This window comes from Pipistrellus hanaki (assembly GCF_964339955.1).
Source record: "Pipistrellus hanaki genome assembly, chromosome: 8".
NCBI classification, from domain to species: Eukaryota; Metazoa; Chordata; class Mammalia; order Chiroptera; family Vespertilionidae; genus Pipistrellus; species Pipistrellus hanaki.
Window position 1 is genome coordinate 30,704,341 of NC_140510.1, and position 15,316 is coordinate 30,719,656.

General features: G+C 35.2%; 1 protein-coding gene across 9 annotated transcripts in view; it reads left to right on the forward strand.

The window, feature by feature from the left end:
* RIF1 (replication timing regulatory factor 1) overlaps nucleotides 1-15,316 on the forward strand; it is a 61,006-nt gene that overhangs the window by 16,222 nt on the left and 29,468 nt on the right. For all 9 annotated transcript variants that reach the window (XM_084893014.1, XM_084893019.1, XM_084893022.1 and 6 more), the window contains exons 10-20: nucleotides 3,215-3,366; nucleotides 4,782-4,899; nucleotides 6,149-6,322; nucleotides 6,953-7,063; nucleotides 7,977-8,039; nucleotides 8,929-9,029; nucleotides 11,031-11,117; nucleotides 11,733-11,806; nucleotides 12,281-12,461; nucleotides 13,683-13,790; nucleotides 14,156-14,305. In XM_084893014.1, coding sequence (XP_084749140.1) covers nucleotides 3,215-3,366; nucleotides 4,782-4,899; nucleotides 6,149-6,322; nucleotides 6,953-7,063; nucleotides 7,977-8,039; nucleotides 8,929-9,029; nucleotides 11,031-11,117; nucleotides 11,733-11,806; nucleotides 12,281-12,461; nucleotides 13,683-13,790; nucleotides 14,156-14,305 — 1,319 coding nt within the window. The remainder of the gene's footprint in view (nucleotides 1-3,214; nucleotides 3,367-4,781; nucleotides 4,900-6,148; nucleotides 6,323-6,952; nucleotides 7,064-7,976; nucleotides 8,040-8,928; nucleotides 9,030-11,030; nucleotides 11,118-11,732; nucleotides 11,807-12,280; nucleotides 12,462-13,682; nucleotides 13,791-14,155; nucleotides 14,306-15,316) is intronic.

Consider the following 15,316-nt stretch of genomic DNA (forward strand, 5'->3'; position numbering starts at 1 on the left):
CAGCAAGGGCAACTGGTGAACTTCTTTTTATCTCTGAGGACATTTAGAACTGTACCTAATAGTAGATTAATATTAATATACTAGAGGCCTGGTACACAAAAATTTGTGCACTGGGATGGGGGAGTGGAGGGTGATCCCTCAGCTCGGCCTGCACCCTCTTGTAGTCTGGGAGTCCTCAGGGATGTCTGACTGATGGACATCCTGTGGGAGCACACTGTCCACCAGGGGCAGCTCTGGCTCAGCTACTGGTAGGTGAGAACCAGGGGATGGGGAGTGATCAGGGGACAACGCCAGCCTATGAGCAGCTGTTCCCTCCCTCTTCCCGCTGGCACTCACCATGGCTGGTCTGGCGCTGCCGGCTCGCCAACCCCACCCCCTGCCAACTGGTTGTTCCACTGTTTGGTCACTTTGCATATTAGGCTTTTATTATATATGATGTAAGTGTTTCCTTGTGATTTACTTTAAACTTAACATCCTATTATCCTAGTGAAGGTGTTTGGTGTGAAAGGATGGATGCATAGATAGATAGAGATATAGATACATATATAGATATAGATGAAAAAGAATGTTTAGCCCAAAGATGGGTCAGTATTAAGTACCTACTTACTGAGTAATTAATATTCAGAATAATACATACAGATGTACTAAGTAATGTGGATTTCATCCTATATATATTTTTTCTACCAATGACCATTCCTTTCACTTTTAATGTATTTTATAAAGTGACTAGATGCCTGGTGTATGAAATTTGTGCATGGGAGAGGGAGATGTGTCTCTCATCCCAGCCTGCACCCCTCCAATCTGGGACCCTGGCTCCCAACCACTTGCCTGCCTGGTTGCCCCTAACCACTTCCTTGCCAGCCTTATAGATGCCTAACTGCTCCCTTGCTGGCCCGATTGCCTCTAACTGCCCTCCCCTGCCAACCTGGTCACCTTTAAATGCCCTCCCCTGCCAACCGGTTGCCCCCAACTCCCCTCCCTTGCAGGCCTGGTCACTTCCAACTGCCCTCCCATGTGGGACTGGTCACCCCTAACTGCCCTCCCTTGCAGTATTGGTCACCCCTAACTGCCTTCCACTGCAGGCCTGATCCCCCCAAATTGCAACTGCCCTTCCCTGCAGGCCTCATTGCCCCCAACTTCCCTTCTCTGTCAGCCTGGTCACCCCTAACTGCCCTCACCTAGAGGCTTGATCGCCCCTAGCTGCCCTCCCTTGTAGGCCTGGTCCCTCCCAACTTCCCTCCCCTGCTGACCATCTGACTATCATTACTTTTATTAAAAAGGTTGGTAAAAGTGCATTACTGGGCACCATTTTTAATTAGAAATGTCACTTTCTTTTTTTTGTTGCTTATGAACTATTAGCACGACTTAATGTTCATGACTAAATCTGTTGGAATTATAAATGATTGAATGTTACTGCATAAAATAGGAAGGGTTTAAAGAAGATGAAGTACGTCTAGAGCTAGAGTCTATGACTTGTATTATAGGTCGAGGCAGTCGTTATACAAAGTGCTTGACTCTTCTGTCATCTTCAGTATGCCTAGTTACAAACTATAGGAAAAAGGGAAGGCAGAAAGCAGAAATGAACTTCTTAGCTGAGTTGGCTATCCATATTGAGCATTCTAGAAATCCACATTCATCATCACTTAACCCTTTGCACTCGGATGTCCCCTCTCAGGGGGGACATTGCAGTTTATTAGTGATTACAGGGAATTGAGTTAATTCAACGCACGTTTCCGCTGCAAAGTAGCGTCGAGTAGCTGGTAGCCAATGTCCAGAATGGTTCGGAGTGCAAAGGGTTAAGTATCATTGGGTAGAATGGCTAAACAGGAGACTAGATAAATAAGTAAAAATTGGTCAGCCATCATTGTTATGAATGAACACAAGTCTGGTAACTAAAAGAAAATGGATTGTATGGCATTTGGCAATCTACTACAGGTGGTTTTTTTGGAGCTCGTATGTAGAGGATTTGTTCTCACAGTAGTCTGACTTATTTTCTTACTTCAAAGTCCTTTTGAAGTCTTTTTGATAAGTTACTTTAGCACAGACTGTCTTTTTATGTATTCCCAGTCATACTCACACACTATAGAATTCTGATGTAAATATTTTGCTTAAAGAATTAGATTTCATTTTTTGCTGAATTTTAATATGTAATTATTAATGTAGATGTAGGTTTTCAAAATCTAATGTCAACAACAGTTATAATGCTTGATAAAATAAATTATTAGCAAAATTTAAATATATTCATTTTTAAAAATATATATTTTATTGATTTTTTTACAGAGAGGAAGAGAGAGGGATAGTTAGAAACATTGATGAGAGAGAGTTATCGATCAGCTGCCTCTTGCACACCCCCTACTGGGGATGTGCCTGCAACCAGTGTACATGCCCTTGACTGGAATCGAACCTGGGATCCTTCAGTCCACAGGCCGAGCTCTATTGACTGAGCCAAACCGGTTTTGGTTAAATATATTCATTTTTGACAGAATGTAAAAAATGCCTCTATTTTTAAAAATAGGTTTTTATTGGTTTTAGAGAGAGAGGAGAGAGAGATAGAGACATGGATGATGAGAGAGAGTCATCAGTCATCTGCCTCCTGCACATCCACTACTGGGGGCAGAGCCTCAAACCCTGGCATGTGCCCTGACCGAGAATTGAACTGTGATCTGGTTCATGGGTCAGTGTTCAACCACTGACCCACACCAGCTAGGCAGTAAACCTCTATTTTTTACCTGTAAAGTGGAGATGACAAGAATACAAAGCAGCTTGGACAGTTTCTCAACATTTTTTAATATCGGGCTAGACAGTTTGTTGTGGAGGACTGCTCTGCAGCATTTCTGAATGCACCTCACTAGATGCCAGTAGTGTTCTCCATACCCTTGCCTCTCAAGTTGTAACAACCAAAAATATTTTAGACATTGACAGATGTCACTTGATTGCAAAATCACCCCTGGCCCTCAGCATTTAATAAATAGTACTTTTTTGTCATTGCCTTTCTAACTATTGTTGTCTAGGTGTACTGGAGTTTGTCAGGGGAAAATTTTGGGTGAAACAGGAACACACCTGTTGAATAAAAAATTTTAAAGAATTTATTCCCTTGATATGGTTAGAAAAATAAAAGGGGGGGGGGACTACTGTATATTCATTCTTAAAATGTAATCTTTTGCTCTTAAATGTATTAATATTTACCTGGGTGCTTGTTTCATTTTCCTTTAAGAAATACTGTGTAGTGCGAAAAGATTAAAGTTGTTAATGCAGCCTTTGAGTTCCATCCATGTGCGAACAGAAGCTCTTGCTCTAACAAAACTAGAAGTCTGGTGGTATTTACTAATGAGACTTGGACCTCATCTTCCTGCTAATTTTGAACAGGTACTATTCTAAGTTTTGATAATAATATTTTGTGTTTTCTTTATTAATGTGTTCTATAATCTTTCAGTGTTACTTTTGCTGTGTTAGCAGACCACAATATATAAAAGATCTTTTTTCTTGACTAAGCCCTTTTAATTGGCAAACACTCAAATATCTATTTCTTAGAGACATAAATATTTTTAAAAAGGAATTTCAGAGGACTTAGAATATAACTGAGAATAGATTCAATATTACTAAAACAGAAATCAAATGCTATAGTGTGTAGATAACAAAATTGGATTGTTATTTTTGTTTCTCTTTTCAGGCTACCTAGGGATAACTAATTATTTAAATTCCATCATATGTTTTTAATATTGTTGAAATGATTTTACAAATTTCTTTAGATATTGATATCCTCTGGGCATTTACACCCAGGATTAATATTCTTATCTGTACCTCTTTGTTTTTGCAGTTAATCCCAACCTTGGTTTCTGAATTTTTTCTAAAATTTTTTTTATTGATTTGACAGACAGGCAAACATTAATTTGTTGTTCCACTTATTTTATGCATTCATTGATTGATTCTTATATGTGCTTTGACTGGGGAAAGAACCCACAACCTTTGTTGTACGGGGACGATGCTCTAACCAAGTGAGCTACCTGCACAGGGTCTGAAATTTTTTTTTAGTTAAGTATAAAAAGGACAGGTGCGATAGCTTTCATTTTTTTATTGCTTATCTTGGATTTTTCAGTATATTTTAATTTTGGATTTGTAAGTCCTTGTCTTTTAGTCTATGTAAATATCTAATAAGCAGTGAGTATATTCTTAGAAAGGGAGACTTTAAATATACTTGAAATTTTTAACACTTTTAAACTTGGTGGAAGATGAACTAATTAAAATTGGACATTGATAGTGTTACATAATTGGGACTGTAATTTTTTGCAATTTTGCCATGGTAAGGTCCTATTAGACTAACCTTATCAGTTGTCCACATTCATTGGCATAATTTATTCTCATTGACTAGATTTGATTGTGTGGAATGATCTTAGAAATGAGTTTAAAGTTGTCTTAGTTCATATATTTTTAGTAGGTTTTTAAAAAATTTTAAATGAGTCTGTCTGCCAATAGCATTAAAGCTCAGGTAGATGTTACTTGCAAAAATTATTTGTGTATAATTTGGAATTTAGAACTGAAATTTATAGATAGTATGCATCTCGGGGTAAATACAGTTTGGTAAAAGTTTTCACTTGTCCAAATTTCAGTATTTTGCCTATGTATTGAAATAGTTCATAAAATTCAACATTCTAACAGAATTTATACTGCTTCTTAAAGAAAATCAACTGTGTCACACAAGGCTTTTTTTTTTTTTTTTTTTAAAGGAAATTGTGCAGTTTACAAATACCATTTCCTTTTTATTATTATTGTTACCCTAATAGGTTTGTGTGCCTCTAATTCAAAGCACAATAAGCATTGATGCTAATGCTTCACCTCAGGGCAGTTCATCTCGACTAGCTACTTCTCCAGGCTTAAGTCCTATGACCCCTCAACATAAAGGTAAGAGATAGTCAAACTTGTTTTTATTTTTATTTTTTTTTAAATGCTTTGGCTGAAAACTGTTCAGTGTTATTCACATGAAATGACTTAATAATTTTGGTCCCCCATCACAAGGATCATTATATATTCTCCATCATTAATGTTTACTGCAATAATTGCATTTTTGTAGTTGGGAAAGATCAACTTTTCCACAGTACATTACTGTGAGGTACATTACAGATAATTGTATTGGTTTCAGAGCCAGTATTTTAAGGGACATTATTAACCTGTTAACCGAGCGGGACCTATAAATACATCAAACATAAACACTATTGGGAACGGGTAGGACATATGAATACTTCCTTGAAATATATGTTGCGCCCTGAGAGGGACAGCATATATTTTTTGTAATTTTTTTTTTTTTTTAATATATTTTATTGATTTTCTTACAGAGAGGAAGGGAGAGAGATAGAGAGCTAGAAACGTCGATGAGAGAAAAACATCGACCAGCTGCCTCCTGCACACCCCCCACCAGGGATGTGCCCGCAACCAATGTACATGCCCTTGGCCGGAATCGAACCTGGGACCTTTCAGTCCCCAGACCGACGCTCTACCGCTGAGCCAAACCGGCTTCGGCTGTAATTTTTATAATTGTTTGTAAAATTTATAATTTTTTAATTTGATGATTCCATTGTTTTGTTGGTATTCTTTTCTATTTATTTGTAATTTTGTATCTTTGTGCTTTATATATAAATAAATGAAAAAATGTATATTTCATTTATTTTAATTAAGTATAAATAAAAAAAATAATATAAAATTAGGTCCGCTGGGTGTGACGTACTGACACGTCCTAGAGAAAGAGTATGCGCCCGTTGTATGTTTCGTAATTAAAAAGGGAACTCCCCAGTTAACATGTTAAAAACAACATCTTAAGATATGTAAGAAATGTGGCTTAGCATGTATACCATGAAAGAAAGTTATTTGCTATTATTACTTTCTGTTAGCTGTTTTTTATACTTACTCCTGAATAGTAATAATTTAGGGTAAGGATTATTGCCTGAGAATTTTATTCATTTAAATGATTTGTATTATAACAAATAATCTTGTTCTTAATATTTAATTGGAATTCTGTGGGTTTTAAACAAAAACTTTCAACTCTTGAAAAACACAGTTTACATTTGAAGGTAGATTTCATTGGAAGGAAATGAGCAATATGTTCATTTGGGTAGATAATTTAAGCTTACCTAACTTTTTTTCTTTTGCTTTAAAGGTGCTTCTCCATATGGAGCCTCGGTAACCACCCGGATGAACTTGAGTTCGAATTTTGGTGTAATGGCCACAATCCCCTCTATTCAACTTTTAGGACTTGAAATGTTACTTCATTTTCTGTTGGGTCCAGAAGTTTTAAGTTTTGCTAAGCAAAACAAACTTGTACTGAGCTTAGGTATTTGCTTTAAAAATAATTTCAGTTATTGAAACAGTATAGAACACAGTTAATTGGAAGTGAGTTGATTAGTACTGGAATGATTTTAGGAAAGTTTCTTCATATTTTTTTTTTAACATATGACTTTTAAAAAGCTTAAATGAGTCTGTCTACCAATAGCATTAAGATTCAGGTAGATGTGCCCTAGTCGGTTTGGGTCAGTGGATTGGGGACTGAAGGGTCCCAGGTCTGATTCCGGTCAAGGGTACCTTGGTTGCACACTTCTCCCTGGCCTGGACCCTGGTCAAGGCTTGTGCAGAAGGCATCCAATCTAAGTGTTCCTTTCACATCGATGTTTCTCTCTGTCTTTCTCTCTCTCATATTCTCCCTAAAAAATCAATGGAAAAATATCCTTGGGTGAGGGTTAACAAAAAGAAAAAAAAAAAAAAGAAATCAGGTAGATGTTATTTGTAAATATTATTTGTGTATAATTTGGAATTTTGAATTAAAATAGTTTAATAAAAATATTTTGTAATTATGAAATAATTATAAGCTTTTTAAATAGAAAACATGTCATACCACCTAAAATTTAATATTGAGAAGTTTATTTCATAAAGTGGTTTTACACAGTTGTCTCTTTTTTTGTTCTAGAGCCTCTCGAATATCCGTTAATCAGCAACTCTTCTTTTTTTTCCAAATATGCAAATACACTTATCACTGCTGTTCATGATAGCTTTGTTGCAGTTGGCAAAGATGCTTCTGGTAACTATTTAAGACAAGTTTTTAAAATCATTTGTTCAAAAATCAATTAAAATAGCAAAGTTATATAGTGTCACCTATTATCTAAATCAGTGGTCCGCAAACTGTGGCTCTCGAGCCACATGTGGGTCTTTGGCCCCTTGAGAGTGGCTCTTCCACAAAATAATCATGACCAGGCATGCATGTATAGTGTGATTGAAACTTCGTGGTCCATGCACAGAAGTCGATTTTCGGCTCTCGGAAGAAATTTCAATTGTTGTACTATTGATATTTGGCTCTGTTGACTAATGAGTTTGCCGACCACTGATCTAGATTATATTGTAAGATATAGTTTATTTAATCCGTACAATAATCTTTTGTGTTAGTTTTGCAGATGAGAAAATTCCATTGTTCTATAAGTAAATAACCTGTCCAAAGTCAAACAGTAAATGGTAGAGCCATGAATTAAGCTCAGACTATTATACCATCATCTACACCTAACTCATTTGTTCAATAGCCTATCAAGCGAAGAGAAGAAATTTCGTAAATAAAATAGTTTGCTATTTAATTGGCTTGGGAAATTTTTTTCTAGTGGTTTTTAGGTATTCTGATATTTGTTTTTTGTTGTCTCAAAAGTTTAAGATATTGAATACAGAAAATATAAGTGAAGGGGGAAAAAAAGAGTGAACTATAGTTACATGACCCTGTGTTAATATGGTACAGTCCTTAAAAACAAAACAAAACAAAAAAACAATCACATTTCTTTAACAAAAATAAGGTGATAGTGTTTTATAAACTGATTTATTATAAAGTTGAATATTAGAAGGAAAATTATATTCTAAATTAATTGCTCAATTTCTTTAGTATAAGGTTGAGAGGAGTGCCATTATAGTCATACCTACTTTGTTCTAAAGTACTTTACGTTTTATTTTGACAGATGCAGTTGTCAGTGCTATTTGGAAAGAGCTAATTAACTTGGTCAAATTAGTTATTGAATCAGGTAAGCACCATAATACTGATCAAATGATTTTTATGGCACTCATTAAATTATTTGGCTTTTATATATAAAATTTATTTTAAAATAATTTTTTGAACTATAGCTTCCAGACTTAGTTTTTAACAAGGCACTTTATATATATGTTTTCAATGATTTGAGAGAGAGAGGAAGAGAGAGAGAGAGAGAGAGAGAGAGAAAGATGGATGAGAGAGCAAGATTGATTGGCTGGTTCCTGAGAGAGAGAGAGAGAGAGAGAGAGAGAGAGAGAGAGAGATATGGATGAGAGAGCAAGATTGATTGGCTGGTTCCTGCACAGCCACCACCTGAGCATGTGTCCTGACAGGGAACCAAACAGGTGACCTAGGTGCATAGGATAATGCTCAGCCAACTGAACTACACTGGCCAGAGCACAAAGCATTTTTTTGATTTAGTAAAAAAATAATTTTCATAGCTCTCTTAAATGTATGTTTTTACCCCTGAAAATCTATGTAAAAGCTTAAGCGACACAATGACTGGTCACTATGACATGCACTGACCATCAGGGGGCAGACGCTCAGCACAAGAGCTGGCCTCTGGTGGACATAGTGTTCCCACAGTGGAAGCACTGCTCAGCTGACTGATAGGGCCCAGATGCAGGGCCCATGGCTGGCGAGCACTGCTGCTGTAGCACGAGCCTCTCCCGATGGGCGAGCCTGTGGCAGGCGCAGCGCAGTGGCCCTGGAATGAGTGGTAGGGATGCGTGGTAATGGCATGCAAGAGCGACAATGGTGTGCCAGTTTCAGCCCAATCCCTGTAGGGCAAGCTGAGGGACCCAACTGGTGCACTAATCCATGCACTGGGCCTCTAGTAATTGTATGTTTAGAAGTACATTCATGCTTTTACTTGTCCATAGGTAACAAAAAAGAGAGACCAGGTTCTGAGGTTTTGACCCTCTTATTAAAATCTTTGCAAACCATAGTGAAATCGGAAGTATTTCCTGTATCAAAAACACTGGTAAGTACAATACCTATATGCTGGTTTTTAAAAACCACTCTTTGAAATTGAATTTTATATTGCAGATCAGGATTTGAGAAATATCAAGTATTAATCATGAGTTTGGCCATGTAATAAATGCTATTCCATTGACTTAATAGTCATTTGAAAACAAAGTAATGGCTATAATGTCAACTATAAAAATCTTATAATGAGAAGAAGGATAAGCTACAGAGAGAAAATTAGGTAAAGGACAAGAAACTTGAACTGAAAAAACTTGGATGAACACTAATATTATGACAAGATTGCTAAGCTCGCCCTAACTGGTTTGGCTCAGTGGATAGTTTGTCGGCCTGTGGACTAATGGGTCCCAGATTTGATTCCAGACAAGGGCATGTACCTTGGTTTGGGACACATCCCCAGTAGGGGGTGTATAGGAGGCAGCTGATCAGTGTTTCTCTCTCATTGATGTTTCTAACTCTCTATTCCTCTCCATTCCTCTCTGGGGGAAAAAAAAAAATATATATATATATATATATATATATATATATATATATATGTATGTATATTTTAAAACAGATTGCAAAGCTCCACTAATTGCTATTTGTACACTTAAGAAAATGTAACAATCTTATTATGGATCTTTTGCATTTTAAAAGAACTCCCCCCCCCCCTTTTTTTTTAAGTCCTCACCCAAGCATATGTTTTTCATTCATTTTAGTGAGAGTGGGAGAGAGACATGCACACACACACAGAGAAAACATCAATGTGAGAGAAATATCAATTGGTTGCCTCCCACATAGGGAGATCGAAACTGAAACCCTGGTACAAGCCTTTACTGGAATTCGAACCTGCCACATTTCTGTGTATGGGATGATATTCCAACCAACTCAGCCACACTGGCCAGGACATTAAATGAAATCTCTTTAACCAACATAATTACATTGATATTAAACATATCTTTTATGTATAGGGGAGTATGAGAAAAGCTAATTAATGTACTTTTTATAATAGTGAATCTTCCCAAATAAGCTGCAGATGGGGCAAATAATACCCTTACATAAAATCTGAATCTGTTTCCTGTATGTGTTGTGACAATACCTAGTATGGCAGTTGAGCATAATGGTTAATAGCAAGGGCTCTCTCTAGGTTGAATCTCAGCCTATTTATTAGCTGAATGAAGTAGGGCAATGGATCTGTTTTTCTTGTCTCTGTTAAGAAATAATGCAGTGTTCTCAGGATGGTTTGATATGTGTACAATACTCCAGGAACAAAGTAAATGAGTTAACAAATGCTATTTATTTTCATTAGTATCTGCTTCAAAAGAGTATATGTGAACCATATTTTCACTAACAGTTTTCCTTTTTGTTAACGTCACTTTTATATAGTTCAGGTTAATTATCAGTCTAGTGATATTTTGTGTCAACAGTTTGCTAGGTTCTCACATTTGAGAGGCATGTCGTAGATTCAGCTTTTAGTTAGGAATTCTTAGAAATACTTGATTCTGGTACTGTGAGTACATAATTCATTAAAGAATTTCTTTTTGTAATATAAAAAGCTAGAAATAGCCTCAAGAGCCATTAATAGAAAAATGTTTTTGCATTATGTATATTCATATAGCAGTTAGATGTGTGTCTACATATATTGATGTGAAAACTCTATAAAGTCAGATGAAGGTCATATTATTTTAGTAAAATATCACTTGTATAATGGTATAAAAGAGTATGACTGCCACACATAGAAGATGTTTCTTGGTATACTTACATGTATGTGGAAATTTAGGTGGTCTAGAAAATAAACTCTAAACTCACATTAGTTATCCCTGGAAATAAAGGACTTTGTCATTTTAGTTTTTATATTTCTGCATTTGAACTTTTTAAACTAGTGCAACATTATATGACAACATATTTAATGAAAGTATCATGACAAATTTTTCAATTAAAAATAGAGTTAATACTATGTAGGTCTTTACTATATAAAGTACTATATAGATACTTATAATAAAATCTTTGTCTTTCTTAGGTTCTCATGGAAATTACAATTAAAGGACTTCCTCAGAAAGTATTAGGTTCACCAGCATATCAGGTTGCTAATATGGATATTCTTAATGCAAGTATCTTAAATGTTATTATATGATTAAAATGAGCCAAAAAAAGAAAAGTTCCATGATTTCCCTTTCTTCAAATAGTGAGTCTTAAGTTGTAAAATTTTGAGAAAATTGGATGTGCTGATTATGTTAAAGAAAAAAATTGATAGAGTAATAATGTAAAAAATTAAGTACGTCACTATTAAGGAAACTATTTTCTGGGATTAAAAAGGGGTTTCAGAAAAAAAGTTTTCTATTTGCTTGTACATAATAATAGTGTTGGTTAACGTTACAAATTTTGCAGGTTTAGTAACATTGTCTAAATTGTGAAAGGTGTACTTAATATCAGCAGAATATAAGTATTGTTGGGCCAGCAAGTTTTAAGTTAACAATTTTTATGTCTGGAATCTGTCGCCATTTCTCATTATACATGGAACAGCTGTGATTAAAATAATAAAGAGATTGATTCTTTGGTCAATTTATTCAAATACACTTATCCCTTTTTTATCATATATGTTATAAGTTAAATTTTGTCAACCTTAAAAGGATCATGTTTCACATAATTGTAGAAAATGGGGGTAACAAGAAGATTGCACTCTTTATAACAAGATTAACTGTAACCTCTCATCTTTCTGCAGGGAACGCCTGCTTTATTCTTAATTCAATTAATTTTCAACAATAATCTCTTGGGATATGGTGTAGAAGATGAAAGGTAATTTAAGCTGAAAATATTCTTTTAAAATATATATAGACTTTTTTTTTAAATTGATTTTAAAGAGGAAAGGAGAGTGAGAGAGAGATAGGAAATCAACGATGAGAGAGAATCATTGATTGCCTGTCTCCTGCACCTTCCCTCTCACACTTTCTCCCTCTCCCCCTGGGGGACTGAGCCTGCAATCTGGGCATGTGCCCTGACTCGGAATTCAACAGTGACTTCGTAGTTCATAAGTCCATGATCAACCACTGAGCCATGCTGGCTGGGCTGAAAAGATCTTTGTTTACCTTGGAAAATTGGCTTTGTTATAAATAAGATCCTTTGGGTTAATAATATATAATAAAATTTGTCAAAAAATAAGATTTAGAATTCACTTCTTGTTTTTGTGTTATTTTCAGAATTGTATTGCAGTGTAATTAATGTATTTTGGGAAAATGTACAGTTTATTTCATTGTTAAATTTTCTCTTCAGGTTTTTTCTTAACCTGGAGACACTTGTAGGTTGTGTTCTTTCTGGTCCAACTTCACCACTAGCTTTCAGTGATTCGGTTTTAAATGTTATTGAACAAAATGCAAAACAGTTGGAAAACAAGGAGCATCTCTGGAGAATGTGGAGTATTATAGTCATTCCGTTAACTGAGTTGATTAATAAGGTATGATAAAGTCTACTACATATTTATGTTTCCCCCAAGATTTAAGGAATTTTTTTCTTGTTAGAGCATTTGAATAAATGAATAGGAGCTTGCATTTGAATAGAAGGTATTAAATATTTTTTCCTGTGATTGGTTCATTTTCTACTTTTAAGATTACTTGATTTCTTTTCATTGCACTTCTGCCTTATTGTTCAATAAAGCATAATTTAAGGGGGACTAATCCAGTTCATTTTCTCCAATAGAGCGTCTCATACCGGAACACTCACATATGATACAAATTTTCATGTGTATATCTTGAGTTCTTTCAATATTTGCATTTTGGGGAATAATAACTGTCATCTTGTCTAGACTGTATATTAGGAGGTTTCTCATGATCAAGCCATGTTAGTGAAGCCATATAGTAGTACGTAAATCAGTAATCTGTTGAGAGTTGATAAGTCCTTACAATCTTTAAAAAATTGTTTTTCTGGAAATATTTCACCATAACTCTCAAATGAAGTGATGACTCCAAAGAATTTATTAAGTGAGACTGCAATAGCCTTATTTTGGCTACTCAAGCCAGCACATCATTAAACACATTCTTCTGGAAGAAAATAGGTGCATATTTTTAAATATTTTCCCAGTGTTTGAAGGACTTGCAAGGCGCTATTTTTTAAGTCCTTTCCTGAATGCTACCTTCAGTGTGTAGTACCATAAACAATTTTGGAGTCACTTCTGGGATTCCTTTTTAGGACTTGAAACAGTGCATTGCTGTAACAAATTATACCACAAATTAATAGCTTGAAACAACAGCAATTTATTCTCATATAGCTCTGAAGGTCAGAAATTCAAAATCAAGGTGTTTGGCAGGTTTCTCTGGACCTTTTGAGGGAGAATCTTTCATGGCTCTTGCATAGCCTCCTGTGGTCACTGACAATTCGTGATGTTTCTTGACATATATTCATTACTCCAATCTCAACCATTCGTTTTCATATGGCATTCTTCTTTATATATTCTGTCTAAATTCCCCTTTTCTTATAAGGGGACCATTTGACTTTTTAAATTTGATTATATCTGCAAAGACCCTGTTTCCAAATAAGATCACATTCGGTTACAGTGTGAGGAGTTTACCATCTCATGAACATTGGAGACACAATTCTATTCACTACATATTGTATGATATTAATAATTCTCACACTAAAATTAGATGATATACCTAATTTATAATTTTTCTTGTTTCAGACCAATGAAGTGAATCAAGGTGATGCCTTAGAACATAATTTTAGTGCCATCTATGGTGCATTGACTCTACCAATAAAACACATTTTTTCAGCACAGAAAATTCCAGAGGTAAGGTGATGTCAAATTTTTAAGGAATTTTCATTTTTCTGAAAACATTATTTTATCCTTTTTAATGAATTCTCATAGTAATTGTTTCAAGACTTTTTAATGACTTAATCAGTATGGGAAAAAGAAAAATAGAGAAGAGATAACTTTTAACACTTGATAACTTGGTATTGTGGCATTATTACGGTTCTCCCACTGGAGCTTTGTTGGTGGATGGTAAACTGATTATCCTCTGTTTCTTCTATAACACTTTTAATGTTAGTATTTTTTTAAATGTTAATGATGTATTCTATTAGGTATTTGACATGTAAATAAAACACTTAAGTTTTTGATGTGTGTGTTTGTTTTTGTTTTAATGTTATTGTTAGGCCACCATGAAAACTTTACTTAGAACTTGGTCAGAATTATATAGAGCATTTGCCCGCTGTGCTGCTTTGGTTGCAACTGCAGAAGAGAATTTGTGCTGTGAGGAGCTTTCTTCCAAGATATTGGTCAGTTTGGAAGATGAAGACTTTTCGGTGAGTTTATCCTGATCCTAATCTTTTAATTTAAAGGATTATTTCCATGTTTCTGGATCCACTCCGTTCATCAATTTTTTCTGTTAATTAGATTCCACATATGAGTGAGATCATGTGATACTTAACCTTTCTCTGACTGACTGACTTCATTTAGCATGATACTCTCCAGGTTGGATTTGGGGTTTTCTTTGTATATATTTACCAGTTTATTTAACCTTACTGTGTTTTATGTAGCATATAAGTAAAGATGGGATCTGTGTTTTAATAAGTATATTTAAATTCTCATATAATTAGAAATAGAGTATATGTTCTTTACATCTTTTTCATTTTGTTTTTTCCTTTACTAACATTATATTTATTATTTTTTAAATGTCTTTATTGATTTCAGAGAGGAATAGAGAGGGATAAAGAGAAATGGAAACATCAATGATGAGAGAGAATCATTGATTGGCTGCCTCCTGCAGGCCCCCTACTGGGAATTGAGCCTATGGCTCAGGCATGTGCCCTTGACCGGAATGAAATCCAGGCCCCTTCAGTCCACAGACTGACGCTCTATGCACTGAGTCAAATGGGTTAGGCTTTATTAATATTTTAATCAGGCTATCTATCTATCTATCTATCTATCTATATCTCTTCTATTTTATCTTTATTATATTTTAATATGTTTTTATTGATTTCAGAGAGGGAGAAAGAGATAGAAACATCAATGATGAGAGAGAATAATTGACCAGCTGCCTCCTGCATGTTCCACATTGGAGATTAAGCCCACAACCCAGGCATGTGCCCTGATTGGGAATCAAAGCATGACCTCCTGGTTCATAGGTAGAACACTCAACCACTGAGCCATGCCAGTGGGGCTCTATCCTATTTCTTTTAGATACTTACTACTCAAATCTGTCAGATTTGAAGAGTTAACATCCTGTAGAAGTTAAGATTCTAGCCCATCAAGTGAAGAGATGGATATATTACAATTCCACAAATTTTTATTTTTTACCACCTACCAAGTTTTGT